Genomic DNA, 16,372 nt, shown 5'->3' with positions numbered 1-16,372 from the left:
AAGGAGAAATAAGAGGAATTTTTTGATGATGAGGGTGGTGATACACCAGGGCAGGTTCCCAGGGAGGTGGTCAATGCCCCATCCCTGGAAACATTCAAGCCCAGCTGGGACAGGGCTCTGAACAACCTGATCTGGTGAAAGGTGTTCCTGCTTGTGGTGATGCACTAAATAGTTATTTAGTTGTTGTTTTGCACTGGGTGTTTGGGAATTTGCACTGAGTAGTTTTTATATTGCACTATGGAGTTATGTCACATTGGTTTATTCCACACACCTTTCCCCTCCCCCTGCTAAGCCTCAGGTGTGGTGGTCTCTCCCTGACCTGCTCCCCTCTCCCCTTCTCCTCACCTGTGTCCCATTGGATGTGGCTTCTTGGTTCTGCCCCACCCCATTTTTCCCTGGGCTCAAAACCCCCCAGGGCGAGACATTCTCTCTCTTCCGGGTGCCACCAGATGCCTCGGCCTCTGTTACCCCCTGAGGTGTCACCTGGATCTGTGGTGGCTCCTTTAGAATAAACAGGATTCAGTCCCAAGGAGAAGAGCGCCTTTTGTCTTTTATCTGTGTCCATGCAGGATTCCCACCCTGTGCTCAGAGGGGACCAAAGGGAATTCCTACACCTGCTCATCGCGGGGTTTGGATGAGATGAGCACTGCAGAGCTCTTCCCATCCAAACCATTCCAGGACTGCATGGGGAGAAGGGGCTGCTCAGTGGACTCCATCCACTCCCTTGACTCCTCATTGTCTCTGCTGGACCCCACATCCCACAGCCAAAGCCAGCCCCTTCTCTGCCTTTCCTCCCCCTGCCCCAGGGGCTGGCAGAGCCAGGGTGGCAGAGGTGACCTTTGGGCTTTGCAGGGCTCAGGCACAAGGGCCGTGACAGAGTCAGGGCTGAGGTCACACTCTGTGGGCTGGGGCAGAGCCCAGCCAGGAATGAGCCCTGAGGCAGCAGCTCTGCAGTGCTGGCCACCAGGCCGGCTTGCCAAGGGAGGCTTCTGGCCATGCCCTGCAAGCAGCTGCTGCTGCCAAGGTGCCTTTGGTGCCTCAGGCTCTGCCTGGCACAGCTTCCAGCACGGCACTCTGCCCTTGTGCCCGAGGCCTTCCCTGGGCTGGGGCTGGCCTGGGGCTTTTCCTGCAGCGGGACCTGCCCTGCTCCTGGCACAGGAAAGGCAGTTCCTGCTGGAGCAGGAGGCTCTGCCTGCAATGGGCTCAAACCACTCCAGCAAGGCTCTGTTTGCAAAGCCCCCAGTGGGAAATGAAGGAGGGGCGTCGCGCTGATTTTGGGGTGAATAATGCTGAAACCAGCCCGACTCCTCCATCCCAAAGTTCCAAATCCTCAGAGTGAGCTGAAGCTGTGGCAGGGCTGGAAAAATCCCCAGAGAAAGGAACAACCAAGTGACACCACTGAGAGCTTCTGCAGAGCTGCTGAGCTGGCCCAGCCTGGGCACATCTGACCCACAGGGCAGCACTTCAGACTAGAAAAGCCCCGTCCCAAATTTTATGGCAGCATCTCCTGACATTTCCCTTCTTGGGGCTGTGGAGATTCCTCCCTGCAGTGGGGACACCCCTCAAGGTCACTGCTCCAGGCCGAGCCTGAGATTTGCTCATGGTGGTTGGTCTGGGGGAGTGACATCAATCTCTGCTTAAGAACTGGGTTTTTTTAAATACAATTGCTTCAAAATTTAACACAATGGCTTCCTGTTTCAGCCTGAGTGTCCCTGCAGAAGAACAGGGTATCTTTCAGGCAGTTCCAGAAGTACAGGTTTTCATTTCATGAGGAATCTGGGATGCAAATGGCCTTGTAAGAAGGATAAAAGCGGAAGCAATGGACTAGAAATAATTAGAAAAAATTACCCTTCTTCCAGACAAAGTCCACCAAGCCATTCCCTGCATTTCTCCTTTTCAAATTCTTTCTGTCACCTGCTCTCAGAGGTCCAGCTTGTTCTGGTGCTTATCATGAACTGACTGTGCTCTTGATTTATACCAGCACAGGAGATGCAGAATCACCCAAACTGAACACAGAAACAAACAACCTCTGTCAGCCCATTTTCATCTTCTAGATCACTTTCCAGCTGTCCATGGAGATGTGGGAATGATTATCACACAACTCTCCATTTGTGGCTGCAGGCTCTGGAGATTCTTTCTCTGCATTCAGTCAGGCTTGCATTCCCTAACAAGTCCTGGTTCCACCTCCTGTTTTCCAAGGCTGGAACAGTTACAATGAAAACCTCACCAGTGGCACAACTGCCCAGCTCAGCAGGAAAAGAAAGAACAAGCTGTCAAGTTCTCCAAACCTTTGTCCTGCTTTGCTGCAAGAGTCCTCCTGCACACATGGTGGAAAGCCAAGAGAAGCCGCAGTTGGTGGCACATCTTGTGACAGGAGCTGCACCTCGTTCTTCAGGAAGGGTTCTTGAGAAGAGCAAACAGGACTGTGGAGAAGATTCCAGGAAAACTGAAACAGCTTTCCCAAAGTGAAATGAAAATGGAAAGAAACAATCCAAGATGTTTTCCTCTATTTATTTCTCTGCTCCCTTTTTCCATCTTGCACTACTTCTCCATGCCATGAATTCCAAATGCATCTCACCTCTAAGATCTGTGACTTAGTGAGTTTCAGACACTATAAAATACCATGAGCTGCACACAGTTTGCCTTCCCGTTTTTGCTGGAAAGCAATGCTGGACCCATAAGTGCAGGGCCAGGGCCAGGGAATCCTCCAGCCAGGGAATGCACTCCCATTGTGTTTGACCCTCAGCAGGGACAATGCACAGCAGCGCCCAAGGGGATTCCTGTGCCCCTGGGCAGGAGTCCAGACTCTGGGTCTGGGCTGAACACGGCAAAGTTCCCGTGTTTGGACAGGCTCAGGGGCTGCCCCGGGGAGCGCGGGGCTGGGCGCGGGGGCGAGCGGGCAACGGACAAACGGACACGGGGACAAACGGCCCCGGACCTTCAGTTGCTTCAGTTGCAGCAGCAGCAGCGGTAGTGGCAGCAGCGGCAGTGAAAGCAGCTAAAGCAGTGACTTTGTCGACTCCCTCTTGCTCCTCCTCTCCCTCTCCCGCTGTCCCGCAGCCTCTCCCGCTCTCCCTTTCCCGCTGTCCCCTCCTCTCCCAGTCTCCCTCTCCCCTGCCAGGCCGGGCCATGCCCCCGACCCGCCCCCGGCCCCGGGCGGGGCTGCCCCGTCCCTGTCCCCTTCCCCGTCCCTGTCCCTGTCCCTGTCCCCGTCCCTGTCCCTGTCCCTGTCCCCGGCCGTCCCGCCGCGGTCTCGCCCCCGCCCGGCTCTGGCCGTGCTGGCGCTGGCGCTGCTGGGCGGGCATCAGTGCCTGGGGCTGGGGCGGCATCGCCGCCCTTTGGCTCCGCCTGGCCCGAGCCCGGCCCCGGCCCCGACGTGGGCTCCAGTCCCGGCCCCGGCCCCGGCTCCTCCCGGGCCCCGCGGAGGACACAGGCGGCGCGGCCGCTGCCGCCGCCTCCGCTGCGGCTTCCCCGGCCCGAGCTCCGCCGCTCGGCAGCGCGGCCGCCGGCCCCGAGCCGCCGCTGTCCCGTTGCCAGCAGAGAACGCCTGGGGATGGCCGGCCCGGGGCGCTCGGGGGGCGCTCGGGGGCCGCTCCTGGCCCCGGGCCGAGCGCTGACAGCCGCGTCCCGCCCGCAGGGAAGGCGCAGGAGGCCCTGCAGGAGCGCTACCGGCTGGGTTCGCTGCTGGGCAGCGGCGGCTTCGGCAGCGTCTTCGCGGCCACGCGGCTCTCGGACGGCGCCCCGGTGAGCGGCGGGGCCGGCGGCGGGCGCAGGAGGAGAAGGAGGAGGAGGAGGAGGATGGGGCTGGGCTAGGCGGGGGGCGAGCTGAACCCGCTGCTGTCCCTTGCTCGCAGGTGGCCATCAAAAGGGTGCCGCGGGATCGCATCCGGCACTGGGGCGAGCTGGTGAGTGAGCGGGGCCAGCGGCAGAAGCCGGGCCGTGCCGGGCGGGGATGAGCCGGGGCCCGGCAGGGTGGGAGCTGCCGGGAGCCCTGCAGGGAGAGCGGGCGTGGGCTGAGCGGGGCATGCAGAGCATCCCGGGCTGGCTGAGGGCTTCCCCAGCCCCGGCACGGCCTCAGCCCCACTGACGGCATCGCGCTCCTCCCGCAGCCCGACGGCACCAGCGCACCCCTGGAGATCGTGCTGCTGGCCAAGGTGGCCTCTGGCTGCGCTGGTGTCATTCAGCTCCTGGAGTGGCTCCAGCTCCCCGACAGCTTCTTGCTGGTGCTGGAGCGCCCGGAGCGGTGCCAGGACCTGTCGGGTTTCCTGGCGGAGCGGAGGTTCCTGCCGGAGGAGGAGGCGCGGGGGCTGTTCCGCCAGGTGCTGGAGGCCGTGCGGCACTGCACCAGCTGCGGGGTCCTGCACAGGGACATCAAGCCCCAGAACATCCTGCTCGACCTGGCCACCGGGCAGCTTAAACTGATCGACTTTGGCTGTGGCGCCTTCCTCCAAGACACAGCCTACACCCAGTTTGCAGGTGAGCCCTGCCAGGGGATGCTCCTGGGCATCTCATGGCCCAGCCGGGGTGCAGCACCGGGGCTCCCCCTATTGCAGCTGGGATGGGATTAATGCTGGAGCCAGGTTGATTTGGGTGGGGGTGTGAGGGGGTCCAGCTCCCAGCCCTGCCGACAGCCCTCAGCACCCACTGTGCCCTGGGCTGGGGCTGGAGCTGGGGCAGCCAGCCCGACAAAAACCCCCATGGGGGTAGCAGAGAGGGGGGTCTGACCCCGTGCCCTGGACAGTTTGGTGTGCAGGTGAGAAGGGCTTGGACTGCTCTGCCCCCCTTGTTTGCCTTGACTTGTTCACATTTTCGGGGGGCTGTGCAGGCAGGTAGTCGAGTGGGTTTCTCCACCACTGGATGAGTTTTTTTTGTGTGTCATGGTTGGGCCTTCCCAGGGTTTCTGCTGCCCTCTTCCAGCACCAGTGGCTTCTTTTCCAGCCCTGAGTCTGTACACAAGTCCCAGGTGCTGGTGAGAGGGCAGGGGTCACCCCATGTGCCACTGGGGCAGCCCCCACATGCCCAGGGGTGCTGGGGCCAGGCTGTGGGAGCAGCAGCATCCCCCTGCTGAACTCTGTCTGTGTTCCACAGGAACCCTGTCCTACAGCCCACCAGAGTGGATCCACCACCGACGCTACCACGGCGAGGCAGCGACCATCTGGTCCCTGGGCCTCCTGCTGTGCCACCTGGTTATGGGCAAGCACCCGTTCAGGAGGGGCCAGGAGATCATCTGGGGGCGGATCTTGTTCCCACGACGGCTCTCTCAAGGTGGATCCTCATCTCTGGCCACGGGGGCAATACCAGTGCTGGGAGACAGCAGCAGCTCGTGGGCATCCCGCTCTGGCAGCTGCTGAGGAGGTGGCACAAGTCCTGCTCTCCTGCTCTCCTCCAAACAGAGAATCCATGGGGAAGTTCAGGCCCAGCTCTGGGCACACCCAGCATGGCCGGGGCATGGGAACAAAGGGGCAACTTCTCCAACTGACTGGTGATTCCTGGTTTCTCTCCCCAGAGTGCCAGGATGTCATTAAGAGGTGTTTGTCCATGCAGCCCTTGGACAGGCCGTCCTTAGAAGAGCTTTTCCGTGATCCTTGGGTGCAGGGTGTTCCTCTGCCCTAGAGGATGGGAGAGATCCACGTGCACAGTTGGATCCAGGGGCCTGGCAGATAACAGCTCCACACATCTCTTGGCAATCAGTGGCAAAGCCAACCAGACAGGTTTTGTGCTGCCTGTAGCTCTGAGCAGGGGTCAGCAGAAGGGAACACGCAGCTCTTGGGCTGGAGCTGAGCTGGACACCTGGTGTGGCAAGCACTGGTGGCCACCATCCCCCGGGTTTTGCTTGTCCTGGTTCCCTGACAGCTGGGGCCCTGGGCAGAACCCTGACAGCCTGGTCTGGCCCCAGGGAAGGAGAAGGAGCCCCTGGAGAAGCTGCACCAAGTGGGGCTGCTGCTGCTGGAGACACCAAGGACAACCTCAAGGATGACAATCTCTTCCTCGGCCAGGCCAGCTGAAGATGATGGACTTGGATTCTGGCACCTTCTCCAAAGCCAGGCTCCACAGGGAATCTGCAGATGAGTCCACACGCAGGGGGATGCTCCCAGATTTGGGCATTGCTCAGCCTGGCAGGGAGCCAAAGGTTCCCCCTTTGCTGGGGCGGATGCAGCTGATCCTTCAGTCGGCTGCCAGGCTGCTTTTGGCAGGGCTGGGGGCATGGGCTGGGGTGGGTACGAAATGGGAATGGGCTCCTGGCCCTGCCAACAGCCCCCAGCACCCACCGTGCCCCGGGCTGGGGCTGGGGCTGGGGCAGCCAGCCCAACACAAACAAACCCCCATGGTGGGAGCAGAGGTGGGACTCCAGAACCTGTGCAGGGGCTGCTTTGCTTTGCAGGCAAGGAAGGGCTTGGGCTGCTCCACTGCCCCTGTTTGCTTTGGGATCACCGTTATTTTGGGGGCAGTGCAGGGGGAAGGGAGAAAGCCTGGGCTTCCCTCACCTGTGGGTGGGTTTTTCCCTGGCATGCAGGGGTTGGGCCTTCCTCAAGCCCCTGACAGAGATAAGATTTTTGACCTTTTTTCTTGTTTCCCCTTTTTGTCTGTAATCTATTTTCAAACATTTGTTTGCTTTTCTAGAGGAAGCGTTCCAGGTGGGGTCCAGTCTGGATGGGGAAGTGCTTGGGAGCAGCTGCGGCGTGGATGGGCCGTGCCCTTGGAGAAGGCTGAGGACATCGTTTGGGACCAGCTTTTCTTCCAGCGGTGGATGGCGTCAGGTGGGTCCCGTCTGCTTGGCATGGTGGGATCAGAGCTTTGGGGAGATGGCAGCGAGCACAGGAGCATCCTGCTCCGGGCAGCTGCTGAGGGCTGGATGTGCCGTGGCTGGCTGCAGGCTGGGCACATGTCCTGCCCTCCTGCTCTGCTGCCAAAGGCAGCAGTGATGGGCAGCTCTGGGCACCGCTCTGGGCACGGCCAGCATGGCCTGGGCACCACGGGCGGCTGGGACAAGGGGACAGGAGCCTTCAGCTGAGGGGCGCTTTCTGCTTTCTCTCCTTGCAGCCGGGCTCTGCGGGTGCTGAGGCTGCTCTGGGCTCTGCCAGGGCTCTGCTGGAGCTCAGCACCGGGCCAGAATCAGCCAAAGAAGAAATGGTGTGCCCTGCAGCACAGACTTGCTTGAGCATTTCAGCAACACAGCTCAAGTTTGAAGAGTGTGCACCTCCCAGGGAAAACATGCCACCACCCAAAAAATAAACTTGTTCAATAACTTCTGGAATGAAATCAATCTGGGGTGACCCCAAATGACGTTTTGCAGCTTGCTCAAGATGTAGCTCAGCCCTTCTCTGAACAGTTCTCTCCCCCACCTGACTTTTACTTCCCAAATGCTCCCTCTTTTCCCCCAGTGAGTTCCCAGCCCATGGCAGTCTCCATCACACTGTTTCCTTCCTTGGTGCCCCTCACCATGAGGAAGGCCGAGCCCCAGGCTTAGGGGCTCATCCTGTCACTGGCTGAGGAGCAGCAATGTCTCAGAGGTCCAGTGGGATTTTAGCGTCCTTCAGAGCTGCTCTCCAGCCCTCAGCTCTCCTCACTGCTGAGTTCCCACTCTCTTTTCCTCGTCCTTCCAGCAGGATGAGCTCTGTGAATCCCCTTGAGCCTCCCCACTCTTCCCAGCCCACGCACCCACCTCAGTTAGGCTGAAGCTGCAGCTTCTCTGTCTCCTCTGGCACACCAGTCCAGTCCCCTGTGCGGGGAGCCCCAGCCCCAGAGCACAGCACTCAGCAGTGCAGTCCGGGCTGGAGCAGCTGCCCTGCAGCCCTGGCTTGGCTCTTGGTGGCAAGGGAATGCTCCCTGTTTGCAGCTGTCCCTGCAGGATGGCCCCAGGGCAGAGCCCAGCCAGGCTCCCACTGCAGCCCCTGAAGCTTGGGGCAGACAGTGGTGCCGGAGCTGAGGTTCACGGGGAGCACCCGCAGCTGTGGCTTGCAGTCAGTGTTGGCAAATGTTGTGTTCTCATCTCCTGCAGCCTGTGGGGAAAGCAACCTGTGCTGCCAGGCCTGTGTGTGCCAGGCCTGTGTGTGCCAGGGGCTCTTGGATGTCTCTGTACCCATGGACAGAAGGCTCTGTGTGTGCCAGGGGCTCTTGGATGTCTCTGTACCCATGGACAGAAGGCTCTGTGTGTGCCAGGGGCTCTTGGATGTCTCTGTACCCATGGACAGAAGGCCCTGTCTGTGCCAGGGTTTCCATAATGTCTCTGTACCCATGGGTATGGAATAGCATGGACAGTGACAGTGTCAGTCACGTTGCTTGCACGCTCCTTCCTTTGCATACAAGACACATCCATGCACACCCCCATGCACAGATACATTAAAAGGACAGGGAGGGAGAGAGATTTCCCTCAGAGCTCTGACTTTGGCATAACTCACCTTTTAGCTGCTGGCCAGGGGATTTTTTTCCCAGCTCTGTGTGAGAAGGTGTCCAGGAGCTGAAGGAGCAGCATCTAGAAGCAGTTTCAGGATTTCTAGGCAGGCAGTGGAGCTGACAACCATCCACGTAACTCGCCGTATTCATCAGGATGTGCTGCTGGTTCTTTGGGAATATGGCCCAGTGGAGACACGAGACTTGGAAAAATCCCAGCTCTCTGTGGATTTGTGCAAAAGGGGAGCAGCAGAAACACTTTGTGTCTGCTTTGGGGACACAAGGTCCAAGGAGCTGCGGTGGCAGAGGGTGAGCTGGGCTGGTGGCAGGTGAAGTCCTGGTTCATGACATCCCAGAGTGGCACAGGACAAAGCTCCAAGCACCCCCAACCCCACTGATGAAGTCTTTGTGATGCTGCACATCCTACAGGAAAAGCTGCTGTCACACAATTCACTGGGATTTTTAAGTTTCTTTTTCAATACTTTAGGTCCAAGTTTCAAACTGCAGTATTTTTGCCCTCAAGACACAGTTGTGCACAATCCATGTCTCATCCTCCTATTGCTTCAACTCCAATTAAAAAAAAAAAATCTTAATACTGGAAACAAAACCCAAAATCTTTAAAAAAAGGATGCTGAGGTCAGTCTGTAAGATGGATCCAGGCAATCAGAACATGCACAAAGTAAATGAGTTCTCCTTTTAAAAAGATCAGTTACCTCTTAATCCAAAGATACAGAAGATTTTCACTACACATTTGTTTCTTATTTTTATCTTTCATATTTCTCTCATTTTTCTTTTTAAGCAGATAACATGTCCTGAAAAAGAAATGTACACTAAATGAGATACATTTCTGATAAACAATGAAAGTATTTACTCCTCTGTTTACTTTTCTCTGGATATCCTGACATAAAAAGTCTAGTAGCTATGAGCAGCGGTGTAAAGTGTTTGCTTTGGACTAAGCTGGAGTTCAGCACTGCTGACATCCTGATCCAGCCAAGAGTTGCAGAATTCTTTTGCACACCTCGAGCCATGTGTTTGCAGGCACAGCAGCTGCAGTGCTGACACACCAGTGCACGTGAATAACTCTGTTACTCCCTCACAGAATCTGGGCTGTGCCCCGGAACGAGGTGCTCCAGCCCTTTGCTCCTGGTTCCCGTGGGGAGCAGCTCCCTTCCCTCTGGCTGAGCTGCTCAGGCAGAGCCCGGCAGCTCCTGGCCCTGCAGGGCTGAGGCTTTTCCCCGTTGCTGGGCACAGACTGATGGAGCAGCACTGCTGAACACGGGCACACAGAGGGACCAGCAGCAGCTGCCTTTGGCCACCTGAGGCTCCAAGGCCCAAACTCGGAGCAGACAGGGCTGGAAGAGACTCGCAGGCTCCCTGCTGGCTCTGCTGCCCCCCTTGTGCCCACCTGGGAGCCCCCAGGGCCAGCAGGGATTGAGATGGCAGCCCTGGGCTCCTGGAGGTTGTGCAAGGAACGCAGCTGGGGACTCCCTGTCCATGGGCAGCTTCCAGATGGAAAAGGCTGCTGTGCCCAGGCAGCTCCAAGGGCAGAGAAAGGAGGGTCTCGACCACGGGATCTGTGCCAGTCCCACAGTCCTGGGCAGCAGCCACCGAGCCCTGGGGGAGCAGAGGGCACAGCAAGAGGGACAAAAGCAGGCAAGGTCAGAGACTGGAGAGAGCCAGACCCGGGAGCAGGAACAGCTGCTCCATTGCACTCTTGGAGAAAGCTCTTGGCTGGTTCAAAGCGCTGAAAGGCGTGAAGGGCAGAGAGGAGGCCACAGCAAACAATGCTCCTGTTTCCACAGCCTCCCCTCTCCGTGTCCCAGAAGGAATTGGATGGACTGTGTTCTTCTCTCCGAGTCGTCTGGTTCAGCATGAGCAGCTGAGCACCAGGAGCTGAAGGAGCTGAAGCCTCAGGCCACAAGAGCTGGGCCAGAGGAGACTTTCTGAGCAAATGAATGCTGCTAACATGGACCTGGCTGAATGCAGCAGATGGAATCATGGAATCACAGAATCCTTTCTGTTGGGAAAGGCCTCTGAGCTCATCCAGTCCAGCCGGTCACCCAGCAGTGTCGAGCCCAGCACTAAACCACGTCCCTGAAGTGCCAAGGCCTGGACAACAGCCCTGAGTGAGGCCTGAACAACAGGCCCTGAGCCAAAGGTGGCCTCTGGATGAACCTTCCAGCCAAAGGTTATCTTTGGATCTGCTCACTAATGAAATATGCATGGTCATTAGCACTGTGATAGATGTATCCACTCATTAGTGAAACATGTATTGACCTTTCTGTGTTTAGAAGCCAGACAAGGCCATGAAATCCGACATCTGGCCTTGTCTGGGGCTAAATGGTCAAAGTCACCTCCCTTGGTTCCTGCTGGGGCCCTGGCCAGGCTTTGGGAGGAAGCCAAGAGGAGGATGAAAGCAGATGTTCCCGCACCAGAAGTGCTGTCAGTTTGTTCATTCAGCACTGTCAGAGCTGGGCCCTCTCACAGCGGGGCTGGAGCCTCACCTGTGGCTGGAGGCACCTGCAGGAATTGCCAGTGTCCAGGAGTGGCTCTGCAGCCCTTGGCTGTGACAGCTTCCCCAGCTGCTGTGTGGATCTGGGGGATGGTAAAGCCTGAGGGTAACTGGGGCTGGATCTTTCTTAATCACTGCTGCAGTCTTTGGTGGTGATGGTTGGGTGCATTGCTGAGCTGCTCCTTTTGTGATTCTTTGCTGCTTTGAGCTACAGTCAATGACACTGATTCCTTCAGTTGGTGTCTGTGTCTTTGGTGCTGACCCTGCCCACTGGTGAAACAAAACTGGCACAGTCTGGCCAGATCACCACAAAGTGTCACTTTTTAAATGTAAATGTGAGGAATCAGTCCCATCAGAAATTCCCAGATGGGAAGCCCTTCCCTGGAGCTCCATGGCTCTGGAGTGGGCTGAGGTGGGAGCACCATGTGAGCAGTGGCGCAGTCGGTTAAAAGAGGCTGAACCCCTGGATGTCTTAAAATGCATCCAAAAATTGCACATGGGAAAAGGAAAAGAACTTGTGTGTTTGGGAAGATGAGGGTGAATTTTGGTAACAACACATTGGAAACAGCACCAACAGAAAGAAAAATTGGTTTTGGAATGCTCCCACATGGAGGGACAGAGGAAGGTTTAAATCATGAACTCAGGTTCATTTGTGCAAGTGATACAATAATAATAACAATAAAATAAATAAAAATAGTTATATATCATATAACCCAATAATCTACATTTATATCTGTATAATTAAAAATTGATAATGTGAAATAATGCTGACAATGCTAATATGTCACCTTTGGCTGCTCACTCTGACACTGAATACCCTACAGAAAAGTACTGGCCAAGACCCAAATGTCAGTGGTAAACTCTGCAAGATTTTATACAATGAAGAAAGGAGGAAGGGATGAAATTGGCTATTTTTATAGGATTTGCTGATACTGTGGTGCGGAATGCTTTGTCTGTTATGTGAGAAATAAAGTGATTAAGGCTGCTGGGTTTTTAATGTCCCAGACAATCCACAAGCTGCAGGATTGGTTGAACAGGTGAAGGGGTTGTTAAAAGAGCAGTTGAAAAAATGAGGAGATGGGAACCTGTCCCCATGGAGAAGCCATCTCCCAGATGTGCTCCATGCCCTTAGCAATGGCCCCCTGGGGAAATGGAAAACCCCTGGTTGTGCAGGGCTGCTCCCAATTTGCAAATACAGCCATGGACAGTGAGACTTGGACTGCCTGGGAAATTGTTCTGGCTGTGATGGCCCTGGCAGGGCCAGCCCAGAGGCTGCAGGGCTGGACCTTCATGCACTGGAATTAGTTAGGATAAATCAGAAGCAAATGAGAGTTAACAATGCAGGAACAGGAATCCAGATTCCTCCAGGACACTTTGGTTTGAGAGCTGCCCACTGCAGCTTGGCCTTACAAAGTGCTCATGACATGGGAGGAGGAACTGATGCAGATTATCTAGGGAAATTGGAGGAATTGTGTTAAACAATAGTGAACAAGATTGGATTATTCAACCACATGACAGGGTAGCACAATTATTGATATTGTCAGTTTTAAAACAATTGGGGAAAAGGAGATCCACCTCAAATCACTGCTGTTGGTGGAGATAAAGGGTTTGGATCCAACAGTGCTAATAAAGGAGCCAGAGTGTGGGTCCAGAGGCCAAAAGGCCCTCCCGAGGCAGCTGAAGGAACAGCTCTGGGGAAAGACAGCACTATTTGAATCCTGAAAGCTGGGCAGGAACGATGGGAATGTGTCCCTGCAGCCAAGTGCTCTGTGTGAGAACAAGTAGATATTACAGGAGATTGTTTTACACATCCTGCCAGACCAAATCTCCCTGTTTGCCCCAGGGAAAACTCGTGACCTGGACTCCATCTAGGATGGAGCCAGGGCCAGGCTCTTGCACTGCCCCAGGTGTATCCCTTGAAGGCCTTTTAATAAACCCCTGCTTTATTCCTTTAGCACTGTCTAGCTCTGTTCTAGGTGGCCTCTCAAGGCATCACCACCAAACCAGGGGAACACGGACCAGGCCTGGCTGGCTGGGCCTCCTGGGGACCACCTGCCCACCTTGGCATGTCGAGGGCTGCTTCTCACCTGCCCCAAAGCACTGGGGCTCTGGGCTTTCCTTCCACACTTTCTCAGTTGTGTCCCTGGCAGGGATCTCTTCAAAGTACAAGAAACTTCAGTGTTTCAATGTAACTGCGTTCTTGAGGGTTTTGTGACATCACTGAGGGAGTTGTGACATCACAGAGCTGGCTGTGATGTCACAGAGTAGGGTGTGAGGCCATAGAGCAGACTCTGCCATCATAGAGGGTGGCTCTGTGGCATCAGAGAGTGGGTTGTGACATCACCGGGTGGCTGTGTGACATCAGAGAGCACGCTGTGACATCACAGAACAGACTGTGACTTGACAGGGTGACTTTGTGACATCACAGACTTCTGTGACATCACAGCACTGCTGTATGGCATCACGGGGTGACATCATAGAGCTGGCGCTGTGACATCACAGGGGCAGTGTGACATCATAGGGACAGTGTGACATCACAGAGTTGTGTGACGTCACAATGGCAGTGTGACATCATAGGGGCAGTGTGACATCATAGGGGCAGTGTGACATCACAGAGATAGCTGTGTGACATCACAAGGGCAGTGTGACATCATAGGGCACTATGACATCACAGTGATGGTTGTGTGACATCACAGGGCTGTGTGACATCACAGAGATGGCTCTGTGACATCACAGGGGCAGTGTGACATCACAGAGATGGCTCTGTGACATCACAGAGATGGCTCTGTGACATCACAGGGGCAGTGTGACATCACAGGGCTGTGTGAAATCACAGAGATGGCTCTGTGACATCACAGGGGCAGTGTGACATCATAGGGGCTGTGTGACATCACAGAGATAGCTGTGTGACATCACAAAGGCAGTGTGACATCATAGGGGCAGTATGACATCACAGAGTGGGCTGTGTGACATCACAGAGATGGCTCGGTGACATCACAGTGATGGTTGTGTGACATCACAGGGCTATGTGACATCACAGGGCTGTGTGACATCATAGGGGCTGTGTGACATCACAGAGATGGCTATGTAACATCACAGTGATGGTTGTGTGATATCACAAGGGGCTGTGTGACATCACAGCGATCGTTGTGTGACATCACAAGGGGCTGTTTGAGGTCACTGGGGAGGTCACTCCACCCCAGCCCCCCCTCACAGTTCCCCCAGAGAAGTCCAACGCTGCTCGTGCACAGCGGGGTCCCCTGTCCCCCCGGGTCCCCCCGCCCCTGGCGCCGCAGCCTCCCCCAGAGGATGTTCCACGAGATCGACCCCAGAGCCTGACACGGGGACGGGGCCGTGGGGGGTGGGACAGGGGGACAGGGACCCCCTGGCAGCGTCCCCGTGTCCCCCAGGGCCAGAGCCTGGGCCAGGGCTCCTTCACCCTGTTACCAACGAGGGCTTGAGAGCGCTGAAAAAATCCCCAGCAAGGGAGCAGCAAAAACCAGATTTAATATTAAGTGACAGCACCACAAAGTTCCTTGGCAAGAGTCACTCTGCTCCTGACTGGACACTTCAGGGACACCAAGGAAACAAAGCAACAACAAAACCAAACAAAATCCAGGCAATCAAATCAGACATGAGCTAAAAACTGGGGCTTTCCTTCCTGTGCATAAGAACTGTCCTTCTAGACCAGTTGCCCATGGCCAGAATTGGGATTTTACCTCCAACATTTCCTGTTGTGACAGACTGGAGGAGATTGTTGGCTGGAAACATTTCGTGTGTGGGGGAGGAAGGGGCAGGTCCAGCCTTGCCCTGCCCTGGAACCCCAGCCCTGCCCTGCCCTGGAACCCCAATCCCCCCAGAGCTTCTATCCCAGCCCAGCAGTGGCTGCCAGTGCCTGGCACAGCACAGGCAATGCTCCACAGCCACCTCTGGAGCCCCAGCCCAGCTCCTGAGTGACCAAATGACCCCAAGTCCCACCTGGGGGAAGGGCCCAGGAAGACCAAGGAGTTTTTAGGCTGAGCACAAGGCAAGCACACATTTTGACCCTATCTCCTCTTGGAATTTCTATCTGAACACTGCTGGAATCCAGGAGTTGGTAGTTGTGTATGCTTCTCTATATATTTTTTGTCTTTCTCTTTCTGTGTCTACTTCTTCCATTTTTATCATCTTGCAAATGTTGATTAACTTAAAACTGAACAGGCTTAATGTTAGTGAAGTGAATGGGCCAAGTTAAGGCTTTGAGAAATGTTGATTGTTGATTGAATGTCCTATTAAACCTTTTGCCCAAGTTCCTCTGATTTTTTAAAGTTCCCAGTAAAGGCTGTTTTTTTGTTTGGAGCTCCTGAGAATCCCTTGTGGGTATTTCTCCAGTGCATCCAAAACAGAGTACACAAACAATTGTAATTTCCTATAAATGTCTCCCTTGAGTGAGTTTTGTAGTGGATGGGGGTCAGGGCTTGTGTGTCCTGCTTGGCACAGCCCAGGCAGGGCTTTCACAGCCCCATCCCACACTCCATTTCCCAGCTGGAGCCGCTGCTGCCTCTGAGTTCTGCTGCCCCAGCCCCAGGGACGCTCTCCTTGTCTGCCCATTCCCCCACGGTCTCAGGGCAGGGATGGCCTCAGTGGGGGCTGCTGACATCCTCAGCACCTTGGAGGCTGCTGCTGGATTTTACTGCTCCAGAGGCTTCTTCAGCCTTCAGCTCTTCAGTTCAGGAATTCAGTGCCCCAGGGCTCATTAATGTTCAGAACACCTTAACAAGCCAAGACTCTGGGAATAATTTAAGCTTTCAAATCATTTGTGGTTAATTAGACAGATTTCAGAAGCCTATTGCAAGTGAATACACTGTATTTAAAAAGACAGTGAGAAAGATTTTTTAAGTCCTGTATAGTTTTTTTTTTCCCTGTTAATTCATTGATAAGTGCAATCTCCAATTGACACTAAATCCAAGTACCTCCTCATGTAGTTTGAATAGATATGAAAATCAAGAGCCTTTATGGCTGACAATCAATCAGACTCTGTCCCTACCCCCACCCCACCACTTCCCCCATCCAAGCCCTGGCACTCAGAGCAGCCTTGTGCAAATCTGAGCTCCCTCCAGCCCAGGCTGCACCTGCAGCTTTCAGCTCCTTGGCTCCAACTCCCACCTGCTTTCCCTGGAGAAGGAGCTGCCTGAGACACAGAGGGATGTTCATTTCTTGTCAGCCAACAAAGCCAAGGGAAGGCACAGCTCCATCAAATGCAAAAATCATTCTTCTCCCTGGCTCTGCCCTGCCCCTGATCCCCACAGCCTGTCCTGTTTCCTTCATCCCTGCATTGCCAGGGACTTTCTGGGACAAGGCAGCTCTGCTCTGGGGATGGAGGCAGCTCCAAGTGCCACCACTGGAGTGGGAACCACAACTTATCAGGTTTGTGTCCTTTGGGGGTCAGGAACTGGTGAGACTCAGAGGCACAGAAAGTTTCTCTTCAGG

The 16,372-nt window shown here is 55.4% G+C and overlaps 1 protein-coding gene and 2 pseudogenes across 1 annotated transcript; 2 read left to right on the top strand and 1 right to left on the bottom strand.

Annotated features, from left to right (window-relative positions):
• Positions 1-16,372, bottom strand: part of LOC128820667 (uncharacterized) — a 2,212,279-nt pseudogene that overhangs the window by 386,259 nt on the left and 1,809,648 nt on the right.
• The window catches only part of LOC128820669 (uncharacterized), a 1,091,286-nt pseudogene that overhangs the window by 265,666 nt on the left and 809,248 nt on the right, over positions 1-16,372 (top strand).
• Positions 996-5,656, top strand: LOC128820651 (serine/threonine-protein kinase pim-1-like). Its single transcript, XM_054001455.1, has 6 exons — positions 996-1,024; positions 3,309-3,744; positions 3,855-3,939; positions 4,051-4,476; positions 5,089-5,265; positions 5,507-5,656. Exons 1-6 carry the CDS (start codon positions 996-998, stop codon positions 5,611-5,613), a joined length of 1,260 nt encoding a protein of 419 aa, XP_053857430.1. The 3' UTR covers positions 5,614-5,656.

This window comes from Vidua macroura, chromosome 30 (assembly GCF_024509145.1).
Source record: "Vidua macroura isolate BioBank_ID:100142 chromosome 30, ASM2450914v1, whole genome shotgun sequence".
In the NCBI taxonomy this organism is placed as follows: Eukaryota; Metazoa; Chordata; class Aves; order Passeriformes; family Viduidae; genus Vidua; species Vidua macroura.
The sequence above is the reverse complement of the archived record's forward strand: the minus strand, read 5'-3'. Positions and strand labels throughout refer to the sequence as shown.

Bases quoted from the DNA above. Each gene is read 5' to 3' on its own strand.
- LOC128820651 (XM_054001455.1), top strand. From the start codon at position 996: ATGCCCTGCAAGCAGCTGCTGCTGCCAAG. The intron at 1,025-3,308 runs GTGCCTTTGGTG...GGCGGGCATCAG, and splicing joins AAGCAGCTGCTGCTGCCAAG to TGCCTGGGGCTGGGGCGGCA. The intron at 5,266-5,506 runs GTGGATCCTCAT...TTCTCTCCCCAG, and splicing joins CCCACGACGGCTCTCTCAAG to AGTGCCAGGATGTCATTAAG.